Below are 15,016 nucleotides of genomic sequence, written 5' to 3' on the forward strand. Positions count from 1 at the left end.
ATCATAATATATTCTGTTATTCAACTCAATGGCTCATTGAATACATAATACTGCGAAGCATTTTATGCCTGCAGGTTCATAAATGCATGAACTGCCACAGAAAACATGAAGCAATGGAGGGTTGTTTCTGCAGCCAGAACTGTTGTGTATTCTGAACAGAAAATTAAAGCCACCTATGCAATGCCAGCATATAAGGTCTGTTCCCTTATCCACTCTCCAACAAACATTTAAGACACTGTAATTTGTTTCCCAATCTGAATGAGAAACCTCACATTACTTTGTCTTCAAACACATGCAATTTCATTCTGCTAGCCAGAAGCAAACAACAAATCACCATTTCAACCTGCTTTTCCTGGGACGGCCACTACAAAGTAGTTTTAATGACTGGGGTGAAAAAATTAATTATGCATGGAGAAGAATCAAAACAAAACAAAGTTAATACACTTTCACTGGCAAGATGTTTACTTGAACACAATTCACCAAGGAAGTCAAGTTATGGGCACATGCTATCTGATAAAATGCATCACAATTAACTGACCACCTTCCACCTGTTTACATCCTTTACTATTTAGTAAGCCAATTCCTGCAAAACAAAATAACTCCAATCAAATCAGATAAACAAAGAAAACAGTCTCAAAACTTAATTTGAATTTGAATTGTAAGGAAACTACCTGAACTGTCAGATCCTCCTTCAGGACTGCCACTGGAATACATCGTGGCCAGTTTTCCATCCAAGATAAATCTGAACCATCCGTTACTACCATTAGATAGCTCCAGGGCTGCAGCATCACTCCAGATATAGAGGCAGTCCCTTCCCCTAATGATTGACCAGTCTCTCCAGTGATACGGTTTACCCTGTTGCAGCTCTTTAGCATCCTCCTGTGGTTCATCTTCCTGTAATAAAATTGTATTAAAACCCTCAAGAACAACAAACCATCAACAAAAAGCCAACCCCAAAACCAAAAAATCCCAGCCGACAACATCCCCCCTCCCTCTGTAGATGAATGCCCAAGCCAACAACAAAACAACCCCACACTAAACACAGGCATGTTACAAAGGTTTGAAGAGAAAAATAATTACTCAAACTAAAAATATAGGAACTGTATTTTTTTCTGTCTGTAAAATGTATCTTTAGAAGTATTCTTTAATAGAATTCCAGGAAGTTTCCTTTCAGATACAGATTTCCTCAGCAATAACAACTGTCTACTGACTGGAACATCTATTTCTGCTCAAGACTTATATTGTGAGTAAAGAATCACAAATTGGTTGAAGTTGAAAGGAACTCTGGAGGCCATCTAGTCCTAACCCCTGCTCAGGCAGGGCTGCCTAGTGCCAGCTGCCCAGGACATTCTACGGAAAGCTTTTGAGTATCTAACCATTAAAGTATCCAACACAAACCAACCAACCAACCTGGAAAAAAGAGCCCCCAAACAACTGAAAACTCACAGTAAAAAATCCTAACTATAAACCTTCACTGAATGGATAAGAAGTGGCCTGTCAGCCATTCAGTTCATTTGAGTGATCAGTAATATGACAGTTTGAAATGGCTATCTTCAATATGCATTTAGGATTTTCATTACGTATTTTAATGTATTCCATAATATTTCAAACATCTGCAATTATTTGATGCATCTAGACTGAAAAAGATGTACTTTATTCAGAAAGGATTAACTTCAACTAGCAGTCATTTTCAAAACAATAGAAAACACCAAGTGTCAGGCAAACAACTTGTTCACACAAATAACTATGAATAGCACATCAACAGATGTGCTAACAGAAAATGAGGTTACAGAAAACAACATTTAACAACAGAATCAAAACATGATGCATACAATAAGCATTAATTTAATAACCTAGCTACCTTGCCCTGGACATTCTCACGACAGTGAAAAGTGATCTACAAGTGTGGGTTTATAGCAAAAAAGCAAGCTGCCAATGCTGCATTTACCTTCTCAGGTTTAGACTCCTCTTCATTTTCATCATCAGATGATGGCCCCGCCAAAGTTGACACTTTACTAATTACACCAAGTCTAGCCAATTGGTCTAAAAAAATATCACCACCTTTATCCACCAAGTCCCTTATGATCTGCAAGGCTAGCAAATGGCCATCATCATCATCCTGTAATATATCAAGATGGAAAGGAAATCATTAAGGAGACATCTTTACTTAAAAATAACTTTACATACTGAACTTCACACATGGTCACAGATAAATGATATAATTCTTTAGGGTTAGTTAATAACAAGTATGTGGAACCAATAAACATAAGCCCTTTTTTGTGCTGTTTTCATGAAAGGATAGCATTTTCTTTCATCTTACCTCTTGATCAAGAACTGTAGCTGTTATCTCAACCAGTATCGTGGGCAGATTGTGGCCAGCATCAGAGTCACAAACCTCTTTCAGCAATGCCTCAGAACAAAAGTGTATCATTTTCCTAATGAGGGCAAGACTTGCTTTCCTTTAGAAGAGATCATAGGAGGAAAAAATAAAAAGATTCTTACAAAGGCAGCAAGCAGTAATCCAGGCAACAAAAGCTCAAGACAAAATTGCTTTTGCACTACATTTATGAAATACTTTCAATACAAAACCCCCTGAGTTTCAGCTCTTATTACTGGAACCAAAATTGGCAATTGCTGGCAAGTCTTAGGTTATGTCTCCAGAAATAACTCATTCACTTAACTTTTGTGATTCTACAGCACTGAGAGCCTAATGTATTTTTCCCTCCCCAAGCCTTCTCTAAGTAAACACATTCTGCATTCTGTCCTGACCCACTCTTAATGATGGCAATTCATTTCTGCACACTTCTCCCTTTCAGGTATCTAGCCATCCAATTCTGCTACATGCTTGCCATGTTTTGGTGAGAACCCTATAGTTTGAAATTCTAATATTACTATTAGATCACAGATGTCTCCATATTAAGAACTAAAACTCATTTGGAAGCCAATCACTTCTGTGTAGTTGAAGCTGAATTTTTTCATTTGACTGATTTCAATCCATGATTTACCTCACTCAAAGAGAACTTTGAAATGGAGGAAACCAACTACTCCACCCTGGGTTAACACAGCCTGTTCTCACAAGCCCCTCTCCCCCAACACAAAAGTGAGGGAATGTAACATAAAAAAACCAAAACAATCTTCAACAACAGTTAATCATGCACAGATTGTTAACACAGTTTATTGCCTCCATTTAAAATGACCTACTTTAAGCTTCCTATCATTAGCTCAGGTAGTGTCTCTCACTAGAGTATTTTCATCCCTCAAAGTACCTACAAACACTGGGAAAACAAGAGATTAAACTAATGTTCTGTTTGTAGTGTGAAAGGCGAAGAGGTTATGGTAAGACACAATTTATCACAACCAGTATTCCATCCACAGCGTACTTTTTCAAATATTAGATTACATTCTTGTAACTCCCACAGTAAAAGGAACCTTCCCCAGTTGATTACCACTTAAGAAGTCTTCTAAAACCTTCCAAAATAGCTTTTTTCAATCTTTCAGATTTTCCAGTGACTGTATGTTGATACCACTTTGTCAGTCAATAAGAGCAAGTGCAGGGTCCTGCATCTGGGTCGAGGCAATCCCAGGCACAAATACAGGCTGGGCAGTGACTGGCTGGAAAGCAGCCCTGAGGAGAGAGACTTGGGGGTGCTGGTGGACAAAAAGCTCAACAGGAGCTCTCAGTGTGCACTTGCAGCCCGCAAAGCCAATCAGATCCTGGGCTGCATCAGGAGAAGTGTGGCTAGCAGGTCAAGGGAGGTGATCCTCCCCCTCTACTCAGCCCTGGTGAGACCCCACCTGGAATACTGCCTCCAGTTCTGGAGCCCCTATTACAAGAGGGATGTGGAGGTGCTGGAACGTGTCCAGAGAAGCTGAACGTGATCAGAGGGCTGGAGCACCTCTCCTATGAGGACAGACTGAAGGAGTTGGGGCTGTTCAGTCTGCAGAAGAGAAGGCTCTGAGGTGACCGAATTGTGGCCTTCCAGTATCTGACGGAGACCTACAAGAAGGCTGGGGAGGGACTGCTCAGGATCTCAGGTAGTGATAGGACTAGGGGGGATGGAATGAAGCTGGAGGTGGGGAGATTCAGGCTGGATGTGAGGAGGAGGTTCTTCACCATGAGAGTGGTGAAGCTCTGGAATGGGTTGTCCAGGGAGGTGGTTGGGGTGCTGTCCCTGGGGGTGTTTAAGCCCAGGCTGGATGAGGCTCTGGCCAGCCTGATCTAGTGTGGGGTGTCCCAGCCCATGGCAGGGGGGTTGGAACTAGATGATCCTTGTGATCCCTTCCAACCTTGACTGATACTATGATACTTTCATAAGAGGAGCTAGAAACAGCTGTAAACAATTCACAGTACAAACACTACACAAACATAGTATTCTTCCACTGCATTACTGCAGTCAAGAGAATGTTTAACTCTCCCACTTCTAACAATGCTCTTTTCCCAGACCTCTTCTCTACTAAGGAAAAAAAAGCTACTTCAAGTACTAAGTAAAAATCAGACTTGTAACACTGTCCAAACCACCACTGTCATTCAAACAGAAACATGTTTAAGTGTCACTTGCTTTAATTAAACTTCTAGATGTTGTAATTTTTAATTAAAAAATGAACACACTCAGAAATTTTCTCTCATGACAACATTACCTTATTGAAGGCAACATAGTTTGTTGAAATGTTTGTGCAAACACAGGCAATAATCTTTTCAAGTAAATGGGTGCCATTTCTGGATCTCCTTTGGGTTCATTACATTCTTCCTCATCCTTGTTAGCATCTTTCTTTTTCTTCTCATCTCCTTTGTTAACAGGACACATCCAGTCCCCTGGAAAATAATTTTCCCCCCAAAATGTTCAGTGGTAAAACCCAACCAAATAGAACAAAAAACTAAACAAAACCTTCAAACAAGAGTTTTCTTTGCTAACATCTAAGTACTTGAACAGGAATATGCTTTCCCAAAGTTTACATGTGCAAGACTTCAAGAAAACTGACAGCAAATATCCCAAAAGATCACTCATAGGAGAAGCACAAAGTCCTTAAGATGAACTAAATATGACCATATAACCACCCATGGCTCCAGAGTTAAACAAAACAAACCCAAACAGGTAAATTGCAGTTCCCATGCAGAAAGCAAGCATCCCAAAGAAGCTACCAAGGCTGACATCCTCTGAATTCACAGCAAAATCCCAGTCTAGCCCCATTCCATAGCTGAAAAGTAGAGCTGCTGGCACTGCTCATGGTCAGCCAGCAGTTTCTTTGGTAATCCCAATCCCTTAGGAACACCCAAAATATTAAGGTTTTTATAGGTAGCCTCCAGGTTAAGGAAGGTTGGTCACCTTCCTTATAATATGTAAGGAATATATATATAATAATATGACTTTAAAAAATTAATCCCAATAGAGTAAAATTCTACTCATTGAATTACTACAAATTTCTACAAATGAGGGTGTAGAATTAAAGACTGCACTCACCTGGAGACTGAAGAATAGCTACTACTTCACTGTGCCCCCTTTCACGAGCTTTGTCTAAAGGAGTTTTCCCATCTTCATCTCTCAGATCAGGGTTTGCACCATGTCGTAAGAGAGTCTGAGAACAAACGTTTTTAAACATGAAAAGAGCAGAACATTAAGGTTCCTTCTTCCAAAGTAGTAAACACATTTTTCATACATCTTTCCTACACTTATACTCGTAAGCAAAGTTCAAACACCTAACAGTGGCCTTCCAATGCCTGAAGGGGGCCTACAAGAAGGCTGGAAAGGGACTGTTTCTAAAGGTCTGGAGTGATAGGATATCATAGTATCATTCAGGGTTGGAAGGGACCACAAGGATCATCTAGTTCCAACCCCCCTGCCATGGGCAGGGACACCCCACACTAGATCAGGCTGGCCAGAGTCTCATCCAGACTGGTCTTAAACACTTCCAGGGACAGGGCCTCGACCACCTCCCTGGACAACCCATTCCAGGGCTTCACCACTCTCATGGTGAAGAACCTCCTCCTCACATCCAGCCTGAATCTCCCCACCTCCAGCTTCATTCCATTCCTCCTAGTCCTATCACTTCCTGAGATCCTGAGAAGTCCTTCCCCAGCCTTCCTGTAGGCCCCCTTCAGATACTGGAAGGGGCAATGGTTTCAAACTAGAGTATGTAAGGCTTTCAAAGTATCCATTTAAATCATACCTTTGCTACCTGAGGTCTTCCAAAACATGCTGCATAATGTAATGAGGATGACCTCTGACCTCTGTTAACATCAGCACCCCTTTCACAGAGGAATTCTACCTGTTAAACAAGAAAAATGAAAAGAAAGTTTTTTCCTCTCTTCCTTTACATAAACAGCCTATGTCTTTAAGAATTCTGCAAAACTAACTTACCATTTCCTGAGTTCCAAAAGCTGAGGCCCAGTTTAAAAGAGTTTGCCCTACATCATCCATGAAGTTTACTTCAAAAGCTGAAAGGTACAGTAAAATAGTTAAAGCTCCTAAAATGATAAACTAAATTGCAGCATTATTTAAATAAATCAGATCTTAAAAACAAACAAACAACAATAAAAAAAAACCCAACAACTTCAGCAGCCTCAATAATTCTAGAAAAATATTTATGCCCTTAATTGTAATTCCAAAAAAAAGTAGCATAAAAATTATTACAGAGCAGAAAAGAGAAGTTACAAAGTAAGAGAAAGATGTTAAAATCTGCCAAGGTAAGGTTACCTATTTTACACAACTTTCTGAGTAAAAGCTTGACACATTCAGGCTACAAAGATGATTAAGGGACTGGAATATATCTCTCAGGATGAAAGGCTGAGAGACCTGGGGCTCTTTAGTCTGGAGAAGAGCAGACTGAAAAGAGATCTTATTAATGTTTATAAAGATCAGAAAAGTGGGTGTTAAGAAGAAGGGTCCAGTCTCCTTTCAGTGGTGCCCTGTGATAGGATGAGGAGCCATGGGCAGAAACTGGAACACAGGAAGTTCCACCTCAACAGGAGAAGAAAGTTCTTTACTGTAACGGTGACAGAGCACTGGAACTGGCTGCCCAGAGATTGTGGAGTCTCATTCTCTAGAGACTTTCAAGACCTGCCTGGGCATGTTGCCAAGTGGCCTGCTCTAGGTGATCCTGCTTGGGCAGCGAGGTTTGGGTCGATGATCTCTGGAGTTCTCCTCCAACCCATAGTACTCTATGAACTTGTGCACAAAGATTTCCAAGGTACTACCTAAGCATTTGTTCTGACACCATAAGAACAAAAAGCTAACTACATCCCACTTTCTTTCTCAGAGTTCTTTTTGCTTACCTCCTGTGTCAATAGCATCTATTAGTGCATCAGTATCCTTACTGCGGATGCAGTCTATCAGCTGCCGATGAGAACGTTCCCCAGAACTATCCAGTCTTCGCAACCCTGGGATTCTGCCTGTAGATCCAGCACTGGATTTTGGCAGGGCTTTTCTCCCTTCGAACAGTAGCACCAAAAGAAGATCTACTAACCGCATGGTATCCAGTACACATCTCTCATCACCCTGCAACGCACTTTCTATAGAATCTGGAAGTTCAGATCTTAGGAGATCCTGGAAATAATTAAAAGTCTGAACAATAAAAAATATACAGGGCTTTAGAAAATACTATCAGAATTGGGCTTCATTTCCATATGAAATGTTTCCTTTTTTCCCCTCTTTATAAATAACCTATGAGTATTTATGTGTTAATAAAATCTGTAGTCTATATATAAAATAGCAACACAAGTAGTGCACATATTAGGTGGGTGAAGGGAAAACCCCTATGAAAACAAAAAGCTGTAGCATAAAAGTATGTCTTACATGTGTTACTACTGGAGAGCCTCTACACAGGGTTGACAACAGGCTTACAATAGTTGACACCTGATTACTTAATTTAGAGTCTGCAGCAGTAGATGGTGCTCCAGTGCTACTCCGTCCAGGTTTGCAAGCGGAAGCTGGTCCTGACACTGTCCCACCAGCAGCTGCCATGCGAGATAACAACTCCTCAGTTAATCCATGCTTAGCTAATGGGGCTGGGTCGACTCCACGCCGTGTGAACCTGTCAGCTAATGAAGCAAAGCATCTCAGTGCTCCATCTGAAACCTAAGAAAGAAGAAAACCATGAAAAATCTGTTACTTATGAAGAGAAGATGCTAGGGGGATATTCACAACAACAAGGGACACAGAAGAAGCTGATTTCCCCAGGTTCCCTCCAACATCAGTAAAGCAAGAAGTCAGGCTTTTTAAGACAGAAACTTGGGGGTCAGAACCCAACAGTGCTCTGAATTGCTCACTGAAGAACTGTATTGTTGATAGCTTCCCCTTTGCCCCTCTTTTATCTCTGATGATGACAAACAGAAATTAAGGAAAGGATTTTTCTTTGTCTGAAGTTCAGCATTGTGAATATCTCCTTAACCATGCAAGTAAAACTCCAAATTAATCAAGGAAAACAAGCTTAAAAATCAAATTGCCAAATTAAAACATGTTGGAAGCACAATACAGAAAAGAAACCTAAGAAAACACTAAAACAAACAAAAAATTACTGTAAGGTTTTACTTCCTAACTATCACATGCTTACTGCAATTCAAATTTGTTCCTCAAAGACCAATTAAGACAATTTCTTCACAGTTTTGTGTTCTATATTTAAAATACAAAATATCATGATGCTATCATTTGACATTTATAATTAATGTTATGCTAATATTACAACCTTGTAATTACTGGGCACTTCCTATTGAAAAAAAATAAATCATATTCACAGAATGCTTTAGGCTGGAAGCAACCTTGAAGATCGTCTAGTTCCAATCTCTTGGACACACTCCACTAGACCAGGTTACTAAAGCCTCATTCATCTTGGCTTTGAACAACTTCAGGGAGGGGGCATTCACAACCTCCCTCAACAACCTTTATGCTCTTTAACATCTTTATTGATGATCTGGATGAGGGCATTGAGTCCATCATCAGTAAATTTGCTGACGACACCAAGCTGGGGACAGGAGTTGATCTGCTGGAGGGTAGAGAGGCTTTGCAGAGGGACCTCGACAGGCTGGACAGATGGGCAGAGTCCAAGGGCAGGAGATTGAACACATCCAAATGCCAGGTTCTGCACATTGGCCACAACAACCCCATGCAGTGCTACAGGCTGGGGTCAGAGTGGTTGGAGAGCAACCAGGCAGAGAGGGACCTGGGGGTGCTGGTTGATGGTAGGATGAACATGAGCCTGAAGTATGCCCAGGCAGCCAAGAGGGCCAATGACATCCTGGCCTGCATCAGGAACAGTGCGGCCAGCAGGAGCAGGGAGGTCATTCTGCCCCTGTACACTGCACTGGTTAGGCCACACCTCGAGTACTGTGTCCAGTTCTGGGCCCCTCAGTTTAGGAAGGAGGTTGACTTGCTGGAGCGTGTCCAGAGAAGGGCAACAAAGTTGGTGAGGGACTTGGAACACAAGCCCTAGGAGGAAAGGCTGAGGGAGCTGGGGCTGCTTAGCCTGGAGAAGAGGAGACTCAGGGGTGACCTTATTGCTCTCTACAACTACCTGAAGGGAGGTTGCAGACAGGCGGATAATGGTCTCTTCTCCCAGGCACCCAGTACCAGAACAAGAGGACACAGTCTCAGGCTGTGCCAGGGGAGGTTCAGGTTGGATGTTAGGAAGAAGTTCTACACAGAGAGAGTGATTGCCCATTGGAATGGGCTGCCCAAGGAGGTGGTGGAGTCGCCGTCATTGGAGGTTTTCAGGAGGAGACTTGATGGGGTGCTTGGTGCCATGGGTTAGTTGTTTAGGTGGGTTGGATTGGTTGATGGGTTGGACGCAGTGATCTTGAAGGTCTCTTCCAACCTGGTTTGGTTTATTCTAAATAAAGGTTATTCTAAAACCTGTTCCACTGTCTCACCACCCTCACTGGAAATAATTTCTTCCTAATATCCAGTCTACATGTACCCTGCTCAAGCTTCAATCCATTCCCTCTTATCCTGTCACTACAAGCTCTTGTAAAAAGTCGCTTCCCATCTATCAAACAAGTCATTATCTGAGGCACCAACTCAAAACCCCCAAATTATTCAAGCCATAGTGAGGCTTTATAGTGGAAGTTCTATTTAAAGGTCTACAGACTTCTCTTCAGATATTTTTCAATTCATGCCTAAAAATAGGACAAACTCAGAAAACAAGATTCTACCCTTCGATAATCTCGACTGTCTGCTGAGCAGCTCACCCGGGGATATGCAAGTATTTTTGTGACAATGAAATAAAACCTCTCAAATTTAGGTTTGGCATTAAAAAAAGAGAGCCAGTGACATAGTGCAAAGAAGGCTTACTGATAATCCTCTTAACAAGCCAGCAAAAAAGTACCGCTGGCCAATCGCCCAGGAGGGAATCAAACTTCTTTCAATGTTTTTGTAAAGAAGGGAAGTTTTGCTTTTGTCATCTCTCTTATCTATATACTGTACAGTGACCTTTCAGATCAGGTTTGCATAGGTGTATCAAGATCAGCTGTTGTGGATGTGCAAGAGAAAACCAAAGTGTCAAGAAGAATAAATAAAAAAATAAACAGACAAAAAGAAAACAGAAAATAAACCAAACTGCCAAAAGCCACCCACAAACTCCAAAACCTATCAATACCTACGCTTTACCGAACACTAAACTACTGCAGTTCTTACTCCCTAAGATGTCATCAACTTCAAGTGCAGGCCATGTTCAAAATGCTTCTCAGCTATCACATACCAAGGGCTCAAAGACAGTTACTCATCAACACAGAACAAGATTAGATTATCAGCCAGACTTCATCTTACATCTCCAGTTAAGTTTGCAAGGACTTGAAAATCAGTTTGTCCTAAATATATGCAAAGCACCCTGAACTTACAGACATGGTTTCTGCATGCCAAGCACCCCAAATTTATCAATACTCTTTTGCAAGGGTACTGTGTCCAGTTCTGGGCCCCTCAGTTTAGGAAGGAGGTTGACTTGCTGGAGTGTGTCCAGAGAAGGGCAACAAAGTTGGTGAGGGGTTTGGAACACAAGCCCTATGAGGAGAGACTGAGGGAGCTGGGGCTGCTTAGCCTGGAGGAGACTCAGGGGTGACTTTATTGCTGTCTACAACTACCTGAAGGGGGGTTGTAGACAGGCAGAGGTTGGTCTCTTCTCCCAAGCAGCCAGCACCAGAACAAGAGGACACAGTCTCAGGCTGCGCCAGGGGAGGTTCAGGCTGGAGGTCAGGAGGAAGTTTTACACAGAGAGAGTGATTGCCCTTTGGAATGGGCTGCCCGGGGAGGAGGTGGAATCAACATCACTGGAGGTGTTCAGAAGGAGACTTGCTGGGGTGCTTTGTGCCATGGGTTAGTTAGTTAGTTAGTCCCATGGGACCAGATGGGATCCATGGGACCAGATGGGATCCATCCTAGGGTGCTGAGGGAGCTGTCAGAGGAGCTGGCCAAGCCACTCTCCATCATTTTTCAGCAGTCCTGGCTCACTGGCGAGGTTCCAGAGGACTGGAAGCTGGCCAACGTGGTGCCCATCCATAAGAAGGGCCGGTTGGATGAGCCAGGGAATTACAGGCCTGTCAGCCTGACCTCAGTGCCAGGCAAGATCATGGAACAGGTCATCCTGAGTGCAATAACACAACACTTACAGGATGGCCAAGGGATCAGGCTCAGCCAACATGGATTTAGGAAGGGCAGGTCCTGCCTGACCAACCTGATCTCCTTCTATGATCAGGTGACCCGCCTGGTGGATGTGGGGAGGCCTGTGGATGTAGTTTACCTGGACCTCAGCAAGGCCTTTGACACCGTCCCCCATAGCAAACTCCTGGCCAAGCTGTCAGCCCATGGCTTGGACAGCAGCACTCTGAGCTGGGTTAGGAACTGGCTGGATGGCCGAACCCAGAGAGTGGTGGTGAATGGTGTCACATCCAGCTGGCAGCCAGTCAGTAGCGGAGTCCCCCAGGGATCAGTGCTGGGCCCCATCCTCTTTAACATCTTTATTGATGATCTGGATGAGGGCATTGAGTCTATCATCAGTAAATTTGCTGATGACACCAAGCTGGGGGCAGGTGTTGATCTGCTAGAGGGTCGAGAGGCTCTGCAGAGAGACCTCGACAGGCTGGACAGATGGGCAGAGTCCAACGGCATGAGATTTAACGCATCCAAGTGCCGGGTTCTGCACATTGGCCACAACAACCCCATGCAGTGCTACAGGCTGGGGTCAGAGTGGCTGGAGAGCAGCCAGGCAGAGAGGGACCTGGGGGTGCTGGTTGATGGTAGGATGAACATGAGCCTGCAGTGTGCCCAGGCAGCCAAGAGGGCCAATGGCATCCTGGCCTGCATTAAGAACAGTGTGGCCAGCAGGAGCAGGGAGGTCATTCTGCCCCTGTACACTGCACTGGTTAGGCCACACCTCGAGTACTGTGTCCAGTTCTGGGCCCCTCAGTTTAGGAAGGATGTTGACTTGCTGGAGCGAGTCCAGAGAAGGGCAACGAAGTTAGTGAGGGGCTTGGAACACAAGCCCTATGAGGAGAGACTGAGGGAGCTGGGGCTGCTTAGCCTGGAGAGGAGGAGACTCAGGGGTGACCTTATTGCTCTCTACAACTACCTGAAGGGAGGTTGTAAACAGGCAGAGGTTGGTCTCTTCTCCCAGGCAGCCAGCACCAGAACAAGAGGACACAGTCTCAGGCTGCGCCAGGGGAAGTTCAGGCTGGAGGTCAGGAGGAAGTTTTACACAGAGAGAGTGATTGCCCATTAGAATGGGCTGCCTGGGGAGGTGGTGGAGTCGCCGTCACTGGAGGTGTTCAGGAGGAGCCTTGACAGGGTGCTTGGTTACATGGGTTAGTTGATTGGGTGGTGTTGGGTGATAGGTTGGACGCGATGATCTTGAAGGTCTCTTCCAACCTGGTTTATTCTATTCTATTCTATTCTAGTTGTTTCGGTGGGCTGGACTGGTTGATGGGTTGGATGTGATGATCTTGAAGGTCTCTTCCAACCTGGTTTATTCTATTCTATTAACTTGCAATGGTCACTACTTATGCCCTCTGGCATTGTTCCAGTTCTTTGAAGGCACAATGGATAAACAATTCTGCCCATCTGTATGCAACCTTTATGGATTTTTACTGGGACAGCTGTCAGAAATACACAAGAAAAGTTCATCTTAACACAGAACCACAGAATATATCCAGTTGTTCGAGGCCTCAAAGATTATACAGTCCAACTTTTGACCTAGCACGGAAGGGTCAACACTATACCATGTCCCTATTAGAATAATTAGAATAAACCAAACCAGGTTGGAAGAGACCTTAAATATCATCGTGTCCAACCCATCAACCAATCCAACCCACCCAAACAGCTAACCCATGGCACCAAGCACCCCATCAAGTCTCCTTCTGAACACCTTCAATGACGGTGACTCCACCACCTCCTTGGGCAGCCCATTCCAATGGGCAATCACTCTCTCTGTATAGAACTTCTTCCTAACATCCAACCTGAACCTCCCCTGGCGCAGCCTGAGACTGCATCCTCTTGTTCTGGTACTGGCTACCTGGGAGAAGAGACCATTATCCGCCTGTCTACAACCCCCCTTCAGGTAGTTGTAGAGAGTGATAAGGTCACCCCTGAGTCTCCTCTTCTCCAGGCTGAGCAATCCCAGCTCCCTCAGCCTCTCCTCATAGGGCTTGTGTTCCAAACCCCTCACCAACTTTGTTGCTCTTCTCTGGACTCGTTCCAGCAAGTCAACCTCCTTCCTAAACTGAGGGGCCCAGAACTGGACACAGTACTCGAGGTGTGGCCTAACCAGTGCAGTGTACAGGGGCAGAATGACCTCCCTGCTCCTGCTGGCCACACAGTTCTTGATGCAGGCCAGGATGCCATTGGCCCTCCTGGCTGCCTGGGCACACTGCAGGCTCATGTTCATCCTACCATCAACCAGCACCCCCAGGTCCCTCTCTGCCTGGTTGCTCTCCAGCCACTCTGACCCCAGCCTGTAGCACTGCATAGGGTTGTTGTGGCCAATGTGCAGAACCCGGCACTTGCACTATGCACCAGGTCCACACCCCCAGGGATGGTGACTCCACCACTGCCCTAGGCAGACCATTTGGATGTTTGAGAAGCCTTTCAAGTGAAGAAGTACTTCCTAATATTAGTGCCACATTAGTGGCATCAGTTTACAAAGAAAACTTCTCACAAACTGCAAGTTTAGTAGAAGGGTGAAACCTCAAACTTATAGGTAAGTTGTTCCTGGGGCCACATTGATCTAGTCTGCACTCCTCCCTCACGTGATGTTACTACCTGGCAGCCCACACAAAAAGTGATCAAATGCACCTGGGAGTCCTGGTGGACAAGAAGTTATCCACGGGTCAAGCAATATGCCCTTGTGGCCAAGAAGGCCAATGGGATCCTGGGGTGCAGTAAGAGTAGTGTGTCCAACAGATTGAGGGAGTTTCTCCTCCCCCTCTACTCTGCCCTAGTGAGACCTCACCTAGAATATTGCATCCAGTTTTGGGCTCCCCAGTTCAAGAGCGACAAGGATCTACTGGAGAGAGTCCAACAGAGAGCTGCCAGGATGATTAAGGGACTGGAGCATGTGCCCTATGAAGAGAGGCTGAGAGCCCTGGGGCTTTTTAGTCTGGAGAAGAGAAGACTGAGAGGGGATTTAATAAATGTTTATAAATATCCGAGGGCTGAGTGTCAAGAGGGAGGGCACAGGCTCTTCTCCACTGCACTCTGTGACAGGACAAGGGGTAATGGAACTACAGCACAGGAAGTTCCACTTCAACTTGAGGAGGAACTTCTCTCTAACAGTCACAGATCACTGGAAAAAGCTGCCCAAGAGACTTTCAAGACCCATCTGGATGTGCTCCTGTGCAACCTGTGCTCGGTTCTATGGTCCTGCTCTGGCAGGAAGGTTGGACTTGTTGATCTTTGAAGGTCCCTTCCAACCCCTAACCTCCTGTGTTAGGGATAAAAGGACAGTATAAAAGGACAGGGGAGGGAAACAACAAAGCTTTGCAAAGGAAACAATTGGGCAAATCCATGACACACATCATTCATTGTAAATCGTGAGCCTTGTT

General features: G+C 44.3%; 1 protein-coding gene across 8 annotated transcripts in view; it reads right to left on the reverse strand.

Annotated features, from left to right (window-relative positions):
• HECTD1 (HECT domain E3 ubiquitin protein ligase 1) overlaps nucleotides 1-15,016 on the reverse strand; it is a 74,731-nt gene that overhangs the window by 38,932 nt on the left and 20,783 nt on the right. For 5 of the 8 annotated variants that reach the window (XM_068160326.1, XM_068160322.1, XM_068160325.1 and 2 more), the window contains exons 5-13: nucleotides 7,791-8,072; nucleotides 7,271-7,559; nucleotides 6,357-6,433; nucleotides 6,166-6,264; nucleotides 5,460-5,574; nucleotides 4,639-4,813; nucleotides 2,321-2,459; nucleotides 1,949-2,119; nucleotides 672-894 (exon numbers count right to left, since the gene is read on the reverse strand). In XM_068160326.1, the coding sequence (XP_068016427.1) occupies nucleotides 672-894; nucleotides 1,949-2,119; nucleotides 2,321-2,459; nucleotides 4,639-4,813; nucleotides 5,460-5,574; nucleotides 6,166-6,264; nucleotides 6,357-6,433; nucleotides 7,271-7,559; nucleotides 7,791-8,072 (1,570 nt within the window). The remainder of the gene's footprint in view (nucleotides 1-671; nucleotides 895-1,948; nucleotides 2,120-2,320; nucleotides 2,460-4,638; nucleotides 4,814-5,459; nucleotides 5,575-6,165; nucleotides 6,265-6,356; nucleotides 6,434-7,270; nucleotides 7,560-7,790; nucleotides 8,073-15,016) is intronic. The other 3 variants (XM_068160327.1, XM_068160324.1, XM_068160323.1) reach the window with 1 other exon arrangement.

This window comes from Melanerpes formicivorus, unplaced genomic scaffold (assembly GCF_026170545.1).
Source record: "Melanerpes formicivorus ecotype bairdi unplaced genomic scaffold, bMelFor1.0.p_v2 SCAF_49, whole genome shotgun sequence".
NCBI lineage: Eukaryota > Metazoa > Chordata > Aves > Piciformes > Picidae > Melanerpes > Melanerpes formicivorus.